Below are 20,743 nucleotides of genomic sequence, written 5' to 3'. Positions count from 1 at the left end.
GTTATAAACTGAAATAAAAAATGTAGTTTTCTAAATCTAATTTCAATTACCAATATACTTATTTACTTAAAAAAAAAAACCGTTTGCTAAAGAAAATTTCACAATCACAGATCATCTTTTAATATAGTTATACAACGTATCAAAAAAAATTGATTAAGGAAAAAATGTTGAGGTCAAACGTGGACGATAATGGATGGAAAGCCCCATCGCATATGCTGCTGGAGATAGCTACCGCTCGTGCAGACAAAAGTGTGGCGGAGGAGGAAAGTGTGTGAGAGGTATAATATAATATGTAATACGCAACACACCGAGTTCGCGGGAGTAGCGCTGACGCGCGACGAGACGTTTCATTTTTTTTCTCCGGCCCTGGTAACTTCTCCATCAATTTTTTTTTTTAGGATTAAAGAGGAAGGATACAGGTATCCGAAAAAAAATATCTCCATGAATTGTTGCTAGTCCCGCGGAAATGGCAGCGAAATCAAAAAAAGAAACGGTAAAAAAATATTGAAAGAAATTTTTTTTTTCCCAAATAAATTTTTTTTTATCGAAGCGCATTCCTTTACGAACAGAACGATTGCAGGATCAGTCCGCTCCGATGTATACTTTTGGAGATATGAATTTCCAAACATAGCAGTGCAACAGTGATATACAAAACTTTACATTGCTCGAACTCGGGCATTTTTGAAAAAATTTCAAAATCCTTGAAATTATATTTTTTTTTTCACATAATACTACGGATATTTCAAATGGCGCAAAGATCCGTGACTTGACGGTTTTTTTTTTTTTAGTGAAGTGACGTGGATCCGCTCATATGTACGTAGGTAATGACAATTTTAAACGCATATATGCATTTGATTCTCGATTCGATGATTCAATAATTTCACCTTTCGATCAAGTATACATATTATATTGTCAAAAATTTACACTTAAGCCAGGATATTATGTATATTTGACGATTGTCACTTACAACGAATATCAAGAGAATAGAATAAGAAAAAATATGACAAAAAAAAAAAAAAAAACAAACAAACAGTCAAATCACGATGTAAAGTTCGCTGATCTTTCTGAGACAAAAAAGTGAACATTATTGGGGTTTTTTTCTCTCTTTTTTTTCTGTAGATCAAAATTTTTTTTACTTCTCTTTCATAATGCGTAAAATCCTGTCCACTAAAGACCTATATAAATACTCGAACACATGTATCGCCACAGCAAAGCGTTGAGAAAGTCAAATAATCACTCGTGACGATATTATCTCTGCAAGAGCAGCCTGAAAGTAACTTTCGATCCAAGAAGCCTGTTACAGGACCTGAAAATTATCGGTTAAGGACGAGCGGATTGTATTAAACAGGTGTCGAATATTATGGAGGAAAACGAGAATGGACTTCTCGGTGTTTCGAGCTACATTCAACATATGGGGCAATAACATCGTCGAGGATTCATTCGGAAAACTGGAATTGTGCACAACCAACGGTGCAACGGTGTACGGTGAACGTCTCATCTCGACTTTACCATGAGATACTCTTGGAATTCAAAATAAAATTGCTGTTTATTTAATACACAACAAAATTGTTAATACATCTCTCGAATACACACTGAAGATAATCACGAATTCACTGCAGCATCATTTTCAAGCTTCGTCGAAGGGTTGGGTTGCGTCGTCGAAATTCCTACGCTTCGCGAGATTATCCACTGATTAGGATCTCACACATGTAATCCTTCAATTGGACGCACCCAAAATTCCCGAGTTTGCTAGTATTCTCTTTCATCGACACGCAGTCCGTGGGACCGGTAGGTTCACCCGATGCCCAGGATATAGTTTGCATGTTCTGGCCTGAATCGACGGAAAGAAAATTAATGAATCGATTACGGTTATCACATGCGAAAAGGGAGGTAGATTCAAGGACTGTACCTGTGCGAATGTTGACCCATTCGGTGTCGTCATACATACGCAGGAGTCCAACGTGCATCAAATTTTCTTTCCATGCTCTCTGGCTGAACACGCGCTCGGCTTTCGCATCGGAATCGATGACCACCAAATCGGCTCCTTCGGCGATGCATCGCTGTCTCGCCGCCATCCACGTCAATTTATCATCGTAATACTTCAAGGCAACGCCGAGATCGGAATGAGCAATGTAGCCCTGCGGAAGATTGGCTGACGATGGCTTGATGGTCTGCAGTGGTGGCTGAATTGTTCCCCATGCTGCCGATTTAATGGGTGTACTTGTAATTTACGCGTATGAGTGAAAAAACGACGAATACTCGTATTAGTAGTGCACAGTTTCAGTCTTACCGATGTTTGAAAAGTTGGAGCTCGAATTCAAAGCTGCTAGCTGACAAAGCAGCTGGAGCGGCAGCGTTGCACTTGCCATTGTCATTTTGACTCGCGATAATTCTTCTACTCGCGCTCAAACGCAGAACTACTGCAGCTCGTTCTTCGATTTCGGTATTTAAGGCTTGAGATAATGACCTTGTTGAACGTCAAAATCTTATCACTTCCGAGTATCGTTACACTAAAACTAAATTGTAGCTGACGCATTTGGTTATCTACAAATTATTGTCGGCACTTGTTTGTACGTTACTATAAAAACTACAAATTATCGCAAAACCATTAACAGGGAGTTTAATCTGGGCGGAAATGGAAAATTTCGTCTTGAAAATGTCAAATTTCTCGATTCACACCCCCGCGCAGTTCTCGTCACACCTCCCCATCTTCTTCTAATGTACTTCACCACGACGACTCAAAGAAGCCTCTGCAGCCTCCGTCACCCTTAGTTCTTCGCGATTTTTTTACCTTCCAGATCCGAGGTCGGGCCATTAGCTGTTTACCCTCTTCTCTTTACGTTTCCAACCTTGCCGCTCTGCGGTGACGCGAAATGCTTTGTGCCAGAAAATGAGACGATTTATTTGCCCCGTCTTTACTCTTTTATGTTCTCTTCGGTTGTACGAGTCTTCTTTCTTTCGCTAAGAAAACGGGAGAAAGTGAATGAAAGAAATAAAAGCAAACTTTAATATCGTGAAAATTTTTCACGCTTTTGAAAATGTTTTCGGTTCATTCAACTTTGCTGCGTGATTTTATTGCAGTATACGTTCTTTTACAAATTAGGTTTTTTTTTTGTTATTTTTACCATTACATGAGGGGTCTGACACCCTCACTATTTTTGATTTTGTATTTTGATGAAGAAAAAATTTACAAAGCCAAAATAGTGAGTCTGGGATTTAAACAGTCGAACTGCTGATATTTATTGCAAGCAATATTGAATATTTCAAGCTTCCCGCCACTTTGAAAACTCGTAAAACACACAATTTTTTTTCAACAAGTATTCGATTTTCTGAATTTCAATCCGACTGACAGCCTGCGTAGAACCTTTAAAGGTTTTTTAAATGGTTGACCTGAAACCAAACAATCGAACGTTTTTTAATCCAGCGTATATTAATGGCCATGGAATGAATGATACGTTTTTTAAAATTTTCATTCAAACTATATTGTTTTTCCAAAAAAAAAGGCCAAGAAACGTTGTTTTTTCTACAACATTTTCGAAAAACGGCCACCATTCTGTTAATTCGGCAAGTTTCAAAAATCGTACGATTCATTCCAAGGCCATTAACATGCTGAATCTCAAACCATTCGATTTTTAGGTTGCAGGTTAACCATTTCCACGAAACCACCAACACCGCAGACCTACTTTTTTTCAGACTGATTTTCAACAACGATTTTCGTGTATAAAAAGTGATTAAAATCCACAAAAATGCCTTTTTTCTAACGTAATTCAAGAGCGTTTTTATTAAGCCTAACAAAGCCTATATCAATTTATTTTTATAATAATATATTAATGATATTCAAATTTTTTTTTTGAAAAAACCCTTTTTTTTCCTCGTTTGTTCGGTAGACCCCTTAAAGTATCCAGAATTTTCCAGTCTGTCGTAGGTGGGCGACACGTGCGAGATGAGGGGTGGCGATAAAACGTGGTACAAATTCGAAATCGATATCGAGTCGCCCCGTTGTTGCAAGCAGACCAAAATGCGGGCGTCAAATACCGCCGGCCATTTTCACAGCTGTATCGATGATCCCGGAGCGCATTTATGCCCTTATGGAATATCGCTCCGCAATCTCGCCACGCGTTTTACGGCCCTGTATCTCAGCTCCTTCTTCGCATATTTTTATACGCCAGCCAGCAGTAGCAAAACCTACGTAATATGAGATGGTTGAAGATAAAAGTCTTGTCTTGAGGCGAAACGAACGACTCGGATGTCGCCGAATCGTCGTGACGATTTTGCAAAACAGGCAAAAATCTTTCACGCGTTTTATGCATGTGGAATATATTCCGTGAGAAATCATCCAAGTTTTAGTCTCGCGTAGTTTTTGAATTTTTCTGTATGACTCCTCGGAAGATACGAATTTATTAACTTTTGTTAAAATTATTTTTATACAGTCATTTGAACTGAGTTATCCAAATATATTTTTTACGTCATAGGAATTGAGAAGTTCACTTTTTGTGGCAGTTTTCGTTACGTAAAGTGACGCTTTATACGGCAGCGAACAAGGTTGCGGAATAAAGTCTTTATTCCGCAGTTTTGTGATGCGCAGTTCGAAGTGCGCATCCCAAACTGCCGAATAAAGTAGCTTCGTCGAACAGATCGCGACATAACCTCACTCTTCGTTTTGCTTTTCAATGCCCATAGCGTAAAAAATATTGTATGTGGCATGACCGTAAACAATTTTTTGGCTCGGATAATTTCAGTACTCGCTTCCGGCTCGCCTTCAGCTCGTCCTGAAATCTTTATCCTTGCCAAAAAACAGGTGGCTTACGGGGATGCCACATAAATAGCTATTTTTTTTTCTTCTTACTTTGGAATTTCATTACTCGATAGCGGATTGGCGTATCGTAAACGGCAATGCATACTTTTGTTGAAAATTGAACTATCTACAAAAAATGTCTGTTGCGATTTTTTCGAAAATCTACTCATTCAAAAGTTGATAAGAATATTAATTTTGTACAATACTTTACGTTAAAAACTTGCTTCTTGTTAAGTAATCGGAAATTTGGGGAAAATTTTGATATTTCAATAACGAAGATAACGTGAACGTCAAGAAATATTACATTTCTTTTCATTTTTCAACCATTATTTCATAGTGGAAATGAAAAAAATTCAAAATAAACTGCCAAATGTTTCAGAATTCTTCTTTATTTCGCCTGAAGGATCAAACGTTGATTTTTGTCAGTGAGAAATTTTTACAAATCTTCATCCAACTGATGAAAGTCACTTTTTGGTGGAACGAATACTGAAATAGATTTTTGAGAATTTTTAGAGAATTTAAAAATCGTGAAATTTTTGGATCAGTTTTAAATGCTCGTAACTTAGAATAAAAGAATTCCTTTCTATCAACTACAAAATCGGCGGATACCGATAATCATGATTTACATGAATTCAACAACCACAATGAGGGTGAAAATTGGTTCATTTGGTTTGGAATGTCCCATACACAAGTACAATTTCACTATGAATTATATGTAAAATTCTCGATCAAAATTGTCAACCTTTTTTCGGTTTTAATTCACTTTCACACGCTTTTCAGGCGTAATCTTTTTGTAGCGATTCCGATCAAGTTTTATAAAAAAATTCCATCTCTTGAGCTTGATTGTCGGCCAATGTTGCGATTAATAATTTTAAACGGAATCAAAATTTCATTTGTAAGATCCAAAGATGCAATATTTTACGGCATAGTAATTTCACGTCTAGAATGATGATGATGAATATAAAATCTCTGCTTCCGATCGGCAGCTGCTAAACAGCGTGCTGCGAATTCGTATCACGACACATTAATCATCTCATCCATCACTCTATCCTCATTTAGACAGAACGTCAAACGTAATTCACTGTAGCGATCAGACTCCAATTTCGGGGGGAATTAATAGATGAATTTTTGATATCCTTTCGCATCTTGATTCTCCATTTTGGACATCTTTTTTCTTACGTTTTTACGTTTTTACGTTGTTCAAATACAGAATTCTGTTCATTTAATGCAGCCTTTTTCTTTAATGTTTCCAACAAGTTCCCAGATGGTTAGTTTATCAACGAGGCCGTAATAATTAACGAGATTTTAATGTTTCTGATCTTTTTTTATAAAAAAAATTTTGAAATTCCTTTCACAAAGTCAAGTTTAAGGGAGAGAAATAATACCTAGAAAAAAAAAATTAACGATCTCAAAATCCGAATTTGGAAAAGAGAGGAAAAGGAAAAATTCTTTTAACAGGGACGAGAAAGTCGAAAAGTTTCAAAGCAGCACGCAAGACTCGGATAATTTTTCCATTTCAATCTTGATTTCATTCAGAGGAAAAAGTTCAAAATCTGATTTCCTTTCTCGTCGTCGGTTTAGCCTCAAGAATACACGTCAGAGCAAATTGCTGCAATTTGAACGTGATAAACCTATCGTACATTATAATACCGACGCGATTACCGCATTCTAATTTCACACCGAATGGCCTCAAGTCTCGATAATGGATGCGAAAAGTTTTTACGGTGTGTGAATTTAATGAAGGCTATTACCGAGATATTATCCTGGATATGCAGGATGCTGGATGCAGGTGGAAACTCCTTTCCAGATTGCTCTTGTCATCATTAATTCGACTCAAATGTCAGGCAGTTTCGATTTTTTTTTCTCTTTCTTTCATCTCAAGTCAATATTCACATTTATTTATTTTCACTCATTGTGAACGTTGTTTCAAAAATCGATTCCCCCGCAATATTTTGATCATCAATTTCCACCAGATTCTACTTCTGAAACGAAAAACGTCAGTTTTTTTTTTTTTTTTTTACAGAATTTGATGTAGAACCTGACGTTACCGACATCAAAGTTTTATATCAGCTGTTTTGAATGTTGTAGTTTCATCAAGTGAATGTAAATAATCTTCGCGAAATAATTGAAATAATGGTCCGCGTCCATTTTCAAATTTACAGGGGTTACACCGATTACGTAATTTTTTAATTTTTTAACTCGGACCTTTACCGACAGCGCGATTTCAACGTAAGGGTATGTCAAAAATCCCGCAGAAACAAAATTTCCCAATCAATCGTTGGTGAGAGTAAAAAAAAAACGTGTTATTAAGGGTACGTAGTAACCCTACCCTTACCGACCGAGCAGCCTCACCCTTTATTCTTCCCATATGAAATAAAGAAACGAAAGTAAAGGATTCAAATTTCGACATAAATTGCGTAAATTATCTAAGCTATTTACTTTTTAGTCCCTGAAATACTGGAAATGTGAAAATAGTAACACGTGTCAAAAAACCCCATATTTTTTCAAATGATACACAGGATATGAATAAGTTCCTGAATTCCGTTACAAAAAATCGATGCACTGTAGAAATTTGATGCTTTTCCGTTCGTTTGTTTATTTCACATAGGAAATGAAAGGCCGAGCCTGCTCTGTCGATAAAAGTAGGAATACTATGTATTTAACGTGTCAGTAAATATAGTATATCTACGCAATGCGTGTGAAACAGTTGAGAAACGGTGAAAAAAAAACGAGATTAGATATTCGGCTGCAACTTTATCCGGAATTCTGATTGATACCCACATTTTTTTTCTCTCTATACGCGATCGACAGCGTTTCGAGGAGAACTTGTAAGCGCGAAATGTACAGAACCTGAGGAGAAGAAACTCGGTGAAAAAAAATTTTCTCGGCGATGTTGCGGCCTGCCGACGAAAACCCGTCGGCCGCGTCATCGGAGAAAGATTCCGTCGCGGTTTTAACCTCTCGAATTTCTAACCTACGTGAAATTTTGAAAAATCTTCGCCGCGCGTTGCAAGACGAGAGAAAAAATCTCCGACAAGAAATCGATAATACTATTCGTCACGTGGTTTTCGTTCGTTCGAAAATCCATCGCCCTCCGGTCCAAGGTTAGTTTTTACTATTTTTCTAATTTCGTTTTTTGGTTCTTCGTTCTACTTAATTCTACATTAATTTAAAATAAGCTTTTGTACCTAATTCAGTATTACTTAGATTTATTACTAGTTTTTTTTTTTTTTTTTTTTTTTTTTTTTTTTTTTTTTTTTTTGTCTCGAATCCTGATTCATTTCTTTTGTTCACCTTGTCGCCCTAATTATCATTCTTTTATCTTTCTCATCCTTGAATTACGTCGATATCAACCTTCAATTTAGATCTCTCTTCGTATTCCAAGTTCCACGATTACCAAGCGATTCGAAACTATTTTGGATATCATCTGCAGCCACCGAGTTTAATCCACTCACAATACGAAGTGAGTAAATTATTTTTCACCTTCGGACATTGTTTCGCTAATAGCCGTATAATTTCGACAATTTACACTACGTACGATATATTGTCTTAATTTTTACATTCAATTCTAACGAGTTTGTCGATCGCGAAGTAGAAAGAAAAAAACAAAAAAAAAAAAAAAAAAAAAAAAACCTACAACCGTAAGGTTTTGAAAATGGTCCAATTTCGGCAAATTTTTCAAGTAAATATAATATGACAGTTATGGATTTAGTTCTAATTTCCGCCACCATGGAGCGCGATAAAAAGTTTTCCGAATTTTATTTTTGAAAAAAATTTTTTGTTTTCCATTTTTTGGAAAACATTTCGTCACGCTCTCTGACGGCGGTTAAATAAATTTTAACTAAATCCAGAAGAGCGTTATATTATATATACTTTTCTAACCCTGCATAGAATTTTATTATTCATCGATTCCCCGATATTTAGGCGTAGATTAAAAAGGGAAGGAAAAATTTTCACGTTGTAATCAATAATCGACGCATCGACTGTCAGGAACTCTGGGATGATGGAAGATACTTGAAACTGCATCGGGATCTGGACTCGGTGGAGTCGAACTGCGTTTTCCGGACGACGCCGTCGAGCGTTTCCGACTTCTACAAGCAGAAGATACTTAACCTGGAGGCGGACTGTTCGGCGGGATTAAGTCAAGTCAAAGCGAAGTTCGTAGAGTCGCTTCAGGCTCTCGACGACTACACAATGCTGGGAGAAAACTGCGACGAGTGTGTTTTGCATCCTGAACAAATAATAGCGACTCCCGACAAAGACTTGAACTGCATTTTCGCCCCGAGTATCACTGCGATCAGCAAGTCTAAGTAGGTTCAACGAAAGGATGTTTGGGAAATGGGAGAAAGCTGGGAAAATAGTTTTCTCGCGAGGAATTGAAAGAATTGATTAAGAACGCTGGTGTATAATAATTTTCAAAAGTTTCGAAAACACCTAATTCTGAACTATTTTATGGGGAAACTTAAAGTGAAGAGTTCATACTTTTACGAAACAACAAAGTTTCGAATGGCTGGAAACCCGGCGGCTCAAAGTTCGGAAATTCGAGTTACGATGAAGCAAGATTTCGAAAAATAAAGTTTAGAGTGAGCAAAATTTCAGCCAGAAATTCACAGGGCTGAAAATCTTCGATCATTCGGGATTTTGATGTTTTAGATTTTAAATTTTCTCATTTTCGCACTTTCGGAACTTTGACTCGTCGGCTTTCAGACTTACTTGAAGTTTCACCGTCAAATATCCGGAATTTGGATTTTGAGAACATTTAAAATCCGGTATTTGGGCTTTCGGAACATTTCGAATCGGGAATTTGGATTTTGGAACATATAAAATCCGGAATTGGGGCTTTCGGAACATTTCAAATCTGGAATTTGGATATCAGGACATTCAAATTCGAAATTTCGACGCTGCCCCAATACCAATAACAGCACAGACAAAACGGTGACTTATTGTTAATCGGAATGGAATTGGCCAACAGATCGCTGCAGTTAATCGAGGACGTGCAGAGCTTGTGGTCTGTCGAAATCGGCGTTGCAGGTGGATTTTGCGACGAGGGTGGCGAGCCTTGCGGTCTGATTTACCAGGCCTCAACGCTGCGCTTGGCTTCGTCCCAAAGCTTTGACATTCCAAACTGCCTGAGTGACGTCGCCTTCGACGATATTTACTCGAGAGAATTTTCCACCGATACTTCCGTCACTAAAGCGGCTCCAAGGCTCAAAACACTTGCCTGATAATAATTGTGTAATGCACAAAGTGCACGAGAGTAATTATTAAATTTTAACGAGATTTAGAGATTTATTTTTATTTTATTTTTCATTTCTTTTCTGCACTATCTCGTTCATTTTTTTAACGGAAAATTTAACTCGCTAATCGCTGATATTGCTTCGTCACGATTAATGTCGCTGTTCTATTTCGTATAGTTTTTTTTTTTTCTTCTATTTTTCTTGATAACACTTTATATTGTAATATACGTTTTTGATTATTTATCTTGAACGCTTTTACTCATACGGAATCGAAGAATTGGGGTAGAATTAACGTCCGTTACTAATTATTTCAATATTTTTAATTGATTTGGTACTGAGTAATTGATAGCAAATATATTATTAATTAATTGATAATTGATAAATGAATAATTGATTTTATTTAATACTTTTTTAAAAAGAAAAAAATTAATAGTAAAAATTTTGGATTCTGTCGATATCCGTTTACTATATATAATTTTGCAACTGCCGATAATGTGCAAATTTCTGGTGGGTAGGTATATCGCCTCCCGCATTATAGGGTGCGTTCTCTATTGAGCGAAAGGGTCACGTTGCAGCTCTTATTGTGCTGTCGAGGACAATGGCGAAGTGATGATGCCGCAGTGTTCGGAATAACGCTGATCGAAACTTTCTCTATTTCCTCTCAATTCCCTGCAGCTGCATGCGGAAAATCCCGATGGAATATCAATGCGGTAAAATAACGGGAATCGAATAACAAATTCGCTTTTACAACTCACTCTCATTGTCAGCTTTGGCGTGCAATTAAAAAACGATGCAAACAAGCGCTTAAACACTTTTATGTTTTAAACAATGCTGTTCATCGTAGAACCCATTCTTGTTTTAAAATTTCTCGGGAAGACTGACTATTGCCGCTTTTTTCACGAGAAAATTTCGAATAACGTTTTGGGCCTGTTCGAAGACGAGAACCAAAGATTCTCAAATTACTCAATTTTCAATAAAAAATGAGAAAATATAATAAAAAATAGGAGGCTGTATTTGAAAGACAAAATTTGGGCCTCAATGGGCCCAACAGAGGCCTGGACCCAAAAACTGGGATGCTCGTCTGACGTCCCCCTTCTTATACGACAAATTTTATCCGAAACATTTTTCAATTCGATTTTTAGTTTTCGATGTAATTGAGCATATCTTTTAAACGGAATGCCCTCTACGTGGAAATATCTTCTTTGTAGAAAATCAAGTTCTAACTGTGGAAAAATAACGACAGATTTTAATTACATTCTCTGGGTCAGAGATCTCGCGGATTCTCTCCGAAATACACATTTTTAAACTTCCGCGATTAATTTTGCGGGTATGCAAAATGCAAACTGCGCGCGTTCTTTGCTTCCTTATTTCCTTTGTCCTCACAGCTGCAGGATAATTTTCACGAATTATTATATGTATACATTCACCGTCTCCTGCGGAAAGTTTTATTCAATGATTTTCATGCTGCATTTGATTTTGACAAAGTGGGAGGAATTTTTTTTTCTTCCCAATCCCAAAAAGCTGCCCACTTTCACATGAAGTTTCTGATTCTTTTTTAATGTCTACAATCATTTTCTTGCAATCATTGCGATAATCAGATACTGGTTAGAAATAAATTTTTGTTAAAGTATTGAATTAGGTATATATGACAGTTCTAGAAGAAGATGGTGGCGTACGTTTTCCAGAAATGAAAAACAGTTTTCTAAAAATTAAATTCCCATTTGATTACGACGTAAAAAAAGTTTTCCGAAAATGATCTTAATATTATAAATATATATGTATATACCATATATACATTAAATTACAATTTTTCATTCAACTTTTTATCTATTGTTACATGAAAAATTAATTTTTATTCGTGCAGAATAATATTAATAATAAAACCATTTTACAATCTGTCTGTCTGTTTGTTTTCCGAATATCTATATTTCCTATTTTTCATTTCTGGAAAACGCACGCCGCCATCTTGTTCCAGAATGTCATGTAGGTATGTATATACCCTACTGCAATGTTTGCGTAAAAATACTTAGTCAATTAGCTGAAAAAATAAATTTAACGTTGCAATAACCAGGAAATTTAGTATCGAAAATTAAAATCATACTAAAAATACGTTACTTGTATAATACCTTCTTGTAATTCAAATAATATTCAAACCGCTATTGTAAAAAATTACATTTTACGATAATGTTCTAGTAACACTGCGAGATCAAATTTTTTTCAGCGTGCGTTAATTGTTATGGTTATTCTGGTAAATTTTGAGATTGCCGTTCGATTTTTCAAATTTTTAAGAAAAAAAATATATTTTTACTATAAATCATTAGAAATAGCAACTTTTGTCTCTATATACTCTTTTTTTACTTGCTTCAAATAGATTTTAATACTTTTTAATTGTTAATGGACGTTTAAAATCAATGAGTAAACGTTGAGTATATTTATAAATAATTATGTTCGTGTTCTTTTCAAAATTGTTTACAAATTATACTATCAATGCTATTTTTTACTATAAAGTACTTTTTTTTCTTAATTCAAATAACTTTATCTTTATAAATTTCCATTCAATTATTCCAAGAAGCAATGGAAATATATTAGCTGACAACGAGGAGTATTCCAGTTCACAAAATAATCGTTTATGTAAAATTTTCTAAAGAATACTAAAATAAATAAAAACATTTTTTACAATTGTTTACAAATAAATTTTTCTAAATAACGTTTACTTATCAACTTGAAACACCCATTAACAATTAAAAAGTATAAACCTTGCTTAAAATAAGTAAAAAAAAAAAAAAAAAACAGTATCAGTGACAAAAATCGGTACTTATAACGATTTATAGTCAAATTTTATTTTATTTTATTTTTTTCAATTTTTCAAAAATCGAAATATTAAGTAATTATCATCGCCAACTCACAGTGTAGCAATGTTTTGTTTGCTTCGTAACACAAAATTAATTGTTTATTTCTTCTTCGACTTTCATTTCATCGCGCCATAGAGAGGAAATCGAGTTCATAAGACCCATCAGTTCTCAATAAGGGTCCCATCCCTTCGAAGGACCCTGTCATATCACACGACTTTCGACGAGCGAATCGCGCGCGAAGAGCTGAGGAAGTGGGAAATGCCAAATTGACCAACAGTCCGTCGCCGCGACGTCGGGTGGCGTGGTCTCGACGTCTTTCATTATCAGTCAATGCGACGGTCCGGGGACCGTTCATGCACACCGAGAGACGAGTCAAGCCGCGGGTACTTTAGTGTGGCGTTTTCACGAGCGTAGCGCTGCGGCGCCACGCTGCGCATGCGCGGCGGCGAGTTGAGCGCGCAGCGCGCGGCTCGTTGGGCGGGGGGAGAAGCGAGCGGCGGGCAGTCTGAGACCAAACTCCACTCCGAGTAGATCGGAGCGAGGAGTCGGGCGAACGGGCGCATCCATCGCTAGAAATACAAAGAGCTCGCTTTATGGAACGATTATGGAAGAAATTTTTTTTTCAAATTTTGAAAAATGGAAAGAAATAATAATTATGGAGGACCCACGACCAGACCGGCTCTTGAAAGTTTTTGAGAGAATAGAATCGAAAGATACACTCACTTTCAAAAACACGATTTAACACTTCGAACGCAATAATTTTAGTAAAAAACACTGTGAATATTTTTTTTTTTTTTGCATGCTTTTCTGTAACGGCCATCTCGAAACAAAGATTTAAAGAACAAAAATCTTCTATTTGGATCGTTATTAAGAAAGTTATGAACAAAAAACAAAAAGGAGAGCAATTTTTTTGATAATGTGATAATATTTTAACAAGTCAACAGAAATATCTTGAAATTTATCAGAAAGGCTCTTTTGAGGGGTACTATAAAATGTCAAAAAAATTGAGTAAATCAAAAATAAAAATTTTTCAAACCTCCCGATTTGGCGTGGAACGCCCTATACATATACATATGCCCCGAATCATTGAAAATTTTATAACAACAAATGCGGTTAAAAAAAATGAGTGAAAATTGAATAAAAAATTAAATCAAATCTATCTTGAGTATCGAAATGCAGTCGAGCGAGCAACTTACGTCCCGACCGTCTCACGTAAAGAAAATAATGTCAAGGTGTAATAGTGAAAAGGCTTGCGGCTTTTTTGACCTAAGATGAAGACAAGGTAGAGTGCAAGTGACGATGGGATGCTGGAGAAAGAAGTGTTAACGGAAACGTGGCGGAGGAGGGGAGGAAAGCGGGAAAAGCGGTCAGGGATAACCATCCCCTATTGTATCCAGAGAACCAGAGTGCACTCTGTGCTAAATCAGCGGTACTTTTTCGCTTGCCTTTGTACTGGGTGAAAGGTATTTAGATTTTATTTTTACTTTTGCCCGTCCGCCAATTTTTTTTCAAATCCGTGTGCGTGTGTGTGTGTCTTGTGTGTATATATCTTTCAATTTTTTCTCATTCAGTTCCTTCCCATCAGTTTCCTTCTTTTTACACATAAGTATCGTGTTATTTTCAATGATTTTTTTTTTTTTTTTTTTTTTGTTTCTCTTCTATTCGCTTTTTTCAATTTATTTAGTTGCGTTTCTTTCCACTTTTGCATCGATTTTTTCATACCTAGAGATTTAAAAAAAAAATTCACCTAATCGAATCATTATACTAATTCTCGATTGAATTTTTTTACGGCGAAACATTTTCACAGTTTCTAGTATTTTTATTTGTTTCTTTTTTTTTTTTGTCTTATTTTTTCTTTTTTTGTCGATCGATATTGATCACAGTCTTAAGAAATTTCGAAACAAGCTTGTTGATAATTTTTCTTAACCTCTGTTTTATTGAGAGAAAAAGAATTGGGTCACGTTATAACTCCGGGAATTATTACGAGAAATTTTTGTATTACGATATTAATATAATCTCAAAACAAACGCGAGTATTATTTCAATTATAATGAGAAATTTTTATCTCAAAGACGATTTTAGGCATCTGATCTGCAAGATGATAGATTTGAGGGTAAAATAAAAATTTCAAATTATCGACTGCATTTCGAAATGATCTAATTTCTGTGCTATTTTTTTCCGTGAAAATTCAACCAATCAGGAATCAAAGCAAACTACGTGTTTCATAAAAGTACCAAATTTTGTTCCTTCTCTTTTTTGTTACTCGTATTTCGCCAATTGTATTGTTGATTAAATTCGCAAAATTGAATATATCTGTATGGAAGTCGGCATGGATTTCGGTGAATTGTGTAATTGGTTCACGTCGTGCATTATTAATGATCAAAGTGGAGGATCACTCGGCGATCCGGATGTCAAGTGAAGAAAGTCACCCTTACAATTTGAATTTCCGGGGCTGGTCCAAGTCGTAAGATTATCTATATAGCGACGTCCTTTCACTGCGAGGCTCGTTCGAGTTGCTTCGTCAAAGGATTTTTTCCGTCCTCCGTGGAGTTTGAAAAGGCAAATTAATTGCCGGTTGTCGATGCAACCGGGGAAGTTTTTTTTTTTTTTTTTTTCCATCAATTTAACAAAAATAACTTAATCCTTGAATCATAATTCAAGATCGAAATCAAGTCTAACGTCCTTTTCTACAAATTTTTATTCCGTCTTTCATCGACTAAGTACATTATTCTTCTATAAGTTTCAAGCAATATATAAAATTTTCGGAAATCGATCTGCGCGTTCGGTTTTTATTTACGTTTCAAATTTTTCCCACAACTACAACCAAAAACTATTCACAAATTTGTTAATACCGAGTCAAGTGTGTAAGACGAGCGTTTCAATATTTATGTTAGAACGTCGTAACGTTAAAGCCACCAAAGCCACCGAGGCTCTGAAGATTTCCAGAATTATTAATTCAACCGCAAGGAAATTGAATATTCAGTTGATATAGCTGCCAGAAAGAATTCGATATACAATTTCCGGCGTTGTGAAGCGACGACGTTCTCGCGCTTCGATATTATATTATATATACCTACACGCCTGTTTTCCATCCGCAACGCTTAATTTTCACCCTCGACCGTATCGTCGTTTTCACTCTCCCATTTTGCCTCGCGATGTAAATGAGAAAACCGGGGTAAAAAAAAAAAAAAAAAAAAAAAAAAAATCAATCAACCTATATATTTTTTCACTCAACTTTAGCCTCCCAAACAACGTTTCGGACGAAGAGAAAACACTTTAAAGTTATAAATTATATAAATATATAACCATAACGTAATACATGGACGAAACTTTTTGTAATATTTCCTTTTGCTTATATACCTATACGTATAGATATAACATCAGCGAAAAACCTAATATCGTCCAACCCCTTAGAAAACTTTTCAAATACTTTGGGAGTATAATATTCTTTGCTGATTCTCTTCGCAGTGTTGGCAAAAATTTCGCTAAGTGCAGCAGTTCACTTTCCTCGTTCGTATATATGATCGATTTATTAGAGTAAACGGAGAATATGGATGTATCAAATGTGAACGTTATGATGTGTTCGAATCAGAAATTGAAACAATGAATTTCGTTTAGAACTAATTCCGTCATACCCATACACGATACGAGATTCGACATTTGATGATCCATTACTGTCATCAGCTTCATAGCTTTGGAAAATTGGAAAACAATATTTCATCAGGCAAAACAAAACAGTTTAAAAATACTTGCGGTTTTCATTATTCACAATAATTTTAATAGACAAAGCAAAGAGTTGGTTTTACGCAAATTGGCTGAAACGAATGTTTTACTTACATCCGGTGTCTCAGTAGTGAGAAAAAGATCCTGACAACATTGATCATTGATCAATAAAGTCAAACTTTATCAAAACTCGATTCAAACAATAATTTCTAAATGATCAATCCAAACACAAAATTAAACTTGAACCAAAAATCAGGACATTGGAAGAAAAAAAGTGATGAACAAAAATTAGAAACTGATCGTTTGAAAAGTCCGAAACAAGTATAAAAAATATTTCGGAAATTGAAAAGAAATTGAGAAATGGTCGAAAAATTCGCAACTTTTTTTTCCTTCCTTCCTTCCTTCCTTCCTTCCTCTCGTATTTTTGAAAACACTTTCAATTCTGGCTAACAATAAGATTATTACAGGAACCTATAACCAGTTTTCCCTCCGCGAGACGTTTTCTTTAGTTTTATATTTGCGAGTCGCGTGGGAGGAACGAAGACCGCGAAATAAGAGAATATGGGTCGCGAGTGTATCGCTGGGGAAATTCCCCTATTGACTACTATAGGGTAGGTATATAGGTAATACGTAATTGGATGGAGACCGAAAAACGTGCGGCGGGTCGGAGGAGATGGAAACCATCGCCCAGTTCCCTGTTTTCACCCTCAATACTTCCTCTCTGCTCTTGTTTCAAGCCAGGAAGTAATTTTGAAGACTTCTTAAAAAAATTACTGAGAGTTCGTGATATCAAAACTCTACCCTCTTGTTCACAATAATAAAACGTACACGTCAGTGTTGAAAAAGATCGTTACGACCACATGGCAATTGTACTTTTCATCCCCTTTGGGATTGAAAGAAAATGACAATAAGAAACAATTTTTTTTTCAATTACAAATGTAACCAAATGAGAATGAAACAAATATTCGACTATTTAAAAACTATTCCAAGAAAAGAAAAAAAATTCGTTTCAATCTTATAATATTTTATTTTGCTCTTATCCATTTTGTCCCTTCTTCACTCTTCCTTAAAGATTAATTTACCAGTCTTCATCTTATTTTGATGTAGCTTCGTTTATATGGAGTAATTTTTTTATGTTTCAAAGCAAAACTTGAATTTTTTTTTTTTTTGTTTTTTTTTCCCTATACACCCTTTCGGCTTTAGGCAAAATTTTTCTAAATCCAAAAAGGCTTGTGTCTCGAGATACGCTCTTTTGGCGCTAGTATATAAAAAGAAAAAAATTTTGAAAGATCTTTACGTTTTAAGCGACTCCAAGTTGAATAGCAGAAAAGAAAAAAATTTTACACGCGATATAACAAACCGCGTTTGTAATTATATCTGGGAATTGTCTCCCGCCCTTCGTGCAAACTCATATTAAATGCAGGCGATAAGGATGATGAGGAAAATGTATAAATTTGCAAATAAATTCTACGTTCCTCGGTGCAAATATTTGACCGAATTTCAGTATTGAGTTCACGGCTTGCTTGCTCAGTGCTGGGCAATTTATTTTGAAACTCTCCGCGAGGGGCGGAAAGGGGGAGGGTGGACCCTCGTATCCTGCGAGGTATGAGGGATTAGACGCGGCCGATTTGTCGAGGACGAAGAACACGCCACGGGACTTCTCCGCGTTCCCAGGGGATTAACCGAGGCGGGAATAACCGTTCGACAAGACGCGATCCAGTTCAGGCTCCAGTTCTCGCCGAAACTTGCCCTCGATACATGCCCACGTATCCCTTATCCGGTATTTCCTACCCCTTGCGGCAACGTCGTCAGATTAACCCGATTAAGGAGGCACAAACGGCGGGACAAATTCGTTGGGAAACGTAAGCTTCCTTCGATCAAACGAATTACGCCCATTTTGATGCCCATATTATCGGTTTCTCGTTGTCTTTAAAGATTTAGATTATTCCGTGATCATGAATTTTTTACAGAAAATTTACTTGTTTTCTTCATCCCTGACTTGGGAAAGGAAGACTAATAATCATTGTTTGAAAAGGTTTGATATCTAAGGTGTTCAACACTGTTTAGAAATTTCTACTTAATCATCCGCATTCTGTCGATTTGATCTAACTTTTTCCGAAAGGTGATTATGGTTGAAGAATTTTTAACAACGTTTTCTTATCCGTGAATTTATTCTACCGGTTCTAGCCAGTTTGGAGAAAATTTCATCGAGTTCAATCTGAGGCGTTTCTCCGACAGAGAAATGACGAAATTTTTTTATTAATATTTGAACTGAATGATGCACCGAAAGATCAATTAGAAAAGATTGATTAGTAAAGAAATGAGAAAAAAAAAATCCCAAATTGATTAAAATATTATGATTAATACATCAGCTTGAGAGAGAGTTGGGATAAGCTTGGCGTGGAAAGTACAGATGACTGAGCGAATAACGATATAAAATAGAAAGAAATAAATCTGAAATAAAAAACTTAGAATTCAAAGAAGATATAAAAAAAAAAACGAGTGAAATAATTATTAAACAAACAGGATAGGGTTGTATATACCAAAATAAGGAGGGCTAAGGGCTACTGAATTTTAGTAGTATGATTACCCATCAAGAAATAAATCTCGACTTGAATGAATGAAGTTAAATCATTCTCAAAAATTTGTGTTCACAAGTTGGTAAAAATATATTTTCATTCAAGGATGAAATTGAGAAAGACTTCCTTCAAATTAACTGTCACAGACTTTATTCGAAGTCACCATAAATTTTCATCAGGTTTACATAAAACTATAAGAATTCAGCTGTCTTTACCATTAAAGTTCTTTCACATCCAGGATATACGTAAAGTTTTCTGTGAAATTCGCCGTTAAACGCCGGCAGATAGACAACCCTGACTACACATTGTCCCGCTGCGTGTTGAAAACGTAGCCTCGGTTGCCTACCTGCAGGCGCGTTGACGCCTCTAAACCCCGGTAGATAGGCAACCGAGACTACACGTTGTATCTCCACGTATTGAAAACGTAGCATCGGCTGCCTGCCTGCAGGCGTTCAGCGGGAAGTTTTTCGACGGAATCACCGGCTAAAAAGCTAGACGACGAAAGTAGGATGTTATGTGATAGGGTTATTAGAGATCAGAGGATGTTGATAGATGAAAATGATTGAAAGTAAAAAAATGCGCACGCCCGCCGCAGCGCCCAGAACCACTAATGTCCTCGATCGCAGCGCGGACGGTAACTTCGAGGTGACGCTTGCCACGAAGGCGACGATCTATCACCAGGGTCTGGTCGAGTGGAAGCCGCCCGCCATATATAAGTCATCCTGCGAAATTGACGTCGAGTATTTCCCCTTCGATGAGCAGACCTGCGTCCTCAAGTTTGGGTCGTGGACCTATGACGGCTTCAAGGTAAATTCCGCATGGTAGATGATAAGCCGATTGATTGATTCATTTATTCTACGATTTATCAGCCGACATCTTTAAACCACGACAGCCAATTCTTCCACAACCACCAGCCTGTGCTCCACCACATTTTACATATACAGTATATATACATATATATATATATATATATATATATAAACATATATATATATATATATATATATATATATATATATACGTTATCGATCTGTTTGTGTCTGTGTTATATATTACATTATGTACCTCCATTACCGTGTATATGTATACATATTGTGGATTCTTTCAATTTTGGGAAAAAAAAAAAAAAAAAAACAACATAAAAAAGCATTGCCTACTCACTGCAGGTATACATGTACAGACCGTGTAATTTGCACTTTTATTTTTCGACAGATTTTTGCGACGGAATTTCGCTGCTCCTTCAGCTCCATCATTTTGACAAATGTATAATATATATGGTTTTTTTTTTTATACGTAGAGTACATTTAAAACCGCTTACAAATAGCTTAGTCTTTTCTTATCAGCTTCTAACTTCCCGGAGAAAATCTACGTTTTCGTAGGAATATGTATTTACATGGCAAAGAGCCGAGATTTTGTCAACTGAAAAATACGTTACTCAAATCTGCCTTGATAACTAAAATTATATTTCTGTAACGTTAATTCAGAATTGCATAAATTCAGGCGGAACTTTTAGCTGAACGTAACCTCAATCTCATCGAAACAGTAACGTATTAGACTG

The 20,743-nt window shown here is 36.1% G+C and overlaps 1 protein-coding gene across 6 annotated transcripts in view; it reads left to right on the top strand.

Moving 5' to 3' along the window:
• The window catches only part of LOC124408100 (acetylcholine receptor subunit alpha-like), a 132,694-nt gene that overhangs the window by 56,284 nt on the left and 55,667 nt on the right, over positions 1-20,743 (top strand). For 2 of the 6 annotated variants that reach the window (XM_046884794.1, XM_046884792.1), the window contains exon 4: positions 19,812-19,992. The exons of 3 other annotated variants lie outside the window; for them this stretch is intronic. In XM_046884794.1, the coding sequence (XP_046740750.1) occupies positions 19,812-19,992 (181 nt within the window). Of the gene's footprint in view, positions 1-19,780; positions 19,993-20,743 lie in introns of all 6 variants that reach the window. One more of the 6 variants, XM_046884797.1, reaches the window with a different exon arrangement.

Source organism: Diprion similis, chromosome 7, assembly GCF_021155765.1.
Source record: "Diprion similis isolate iyDipSimi1 chromosome 7, iyDipSimi1.1, whole genome shotgun sequence".
Taxonomy (NCBI): domain Eukaryota; kingdom Metazoa; phylum Arthropoda; class Insecta; order Hymenoptera; family Diprionidae; genus Diprion; species Diprion similis.
The sequence above is the reverse complement of the archived record's forward strand: the minus strand, read 5'-3'. Positions and strand labels throughout refer to the sequence as shown.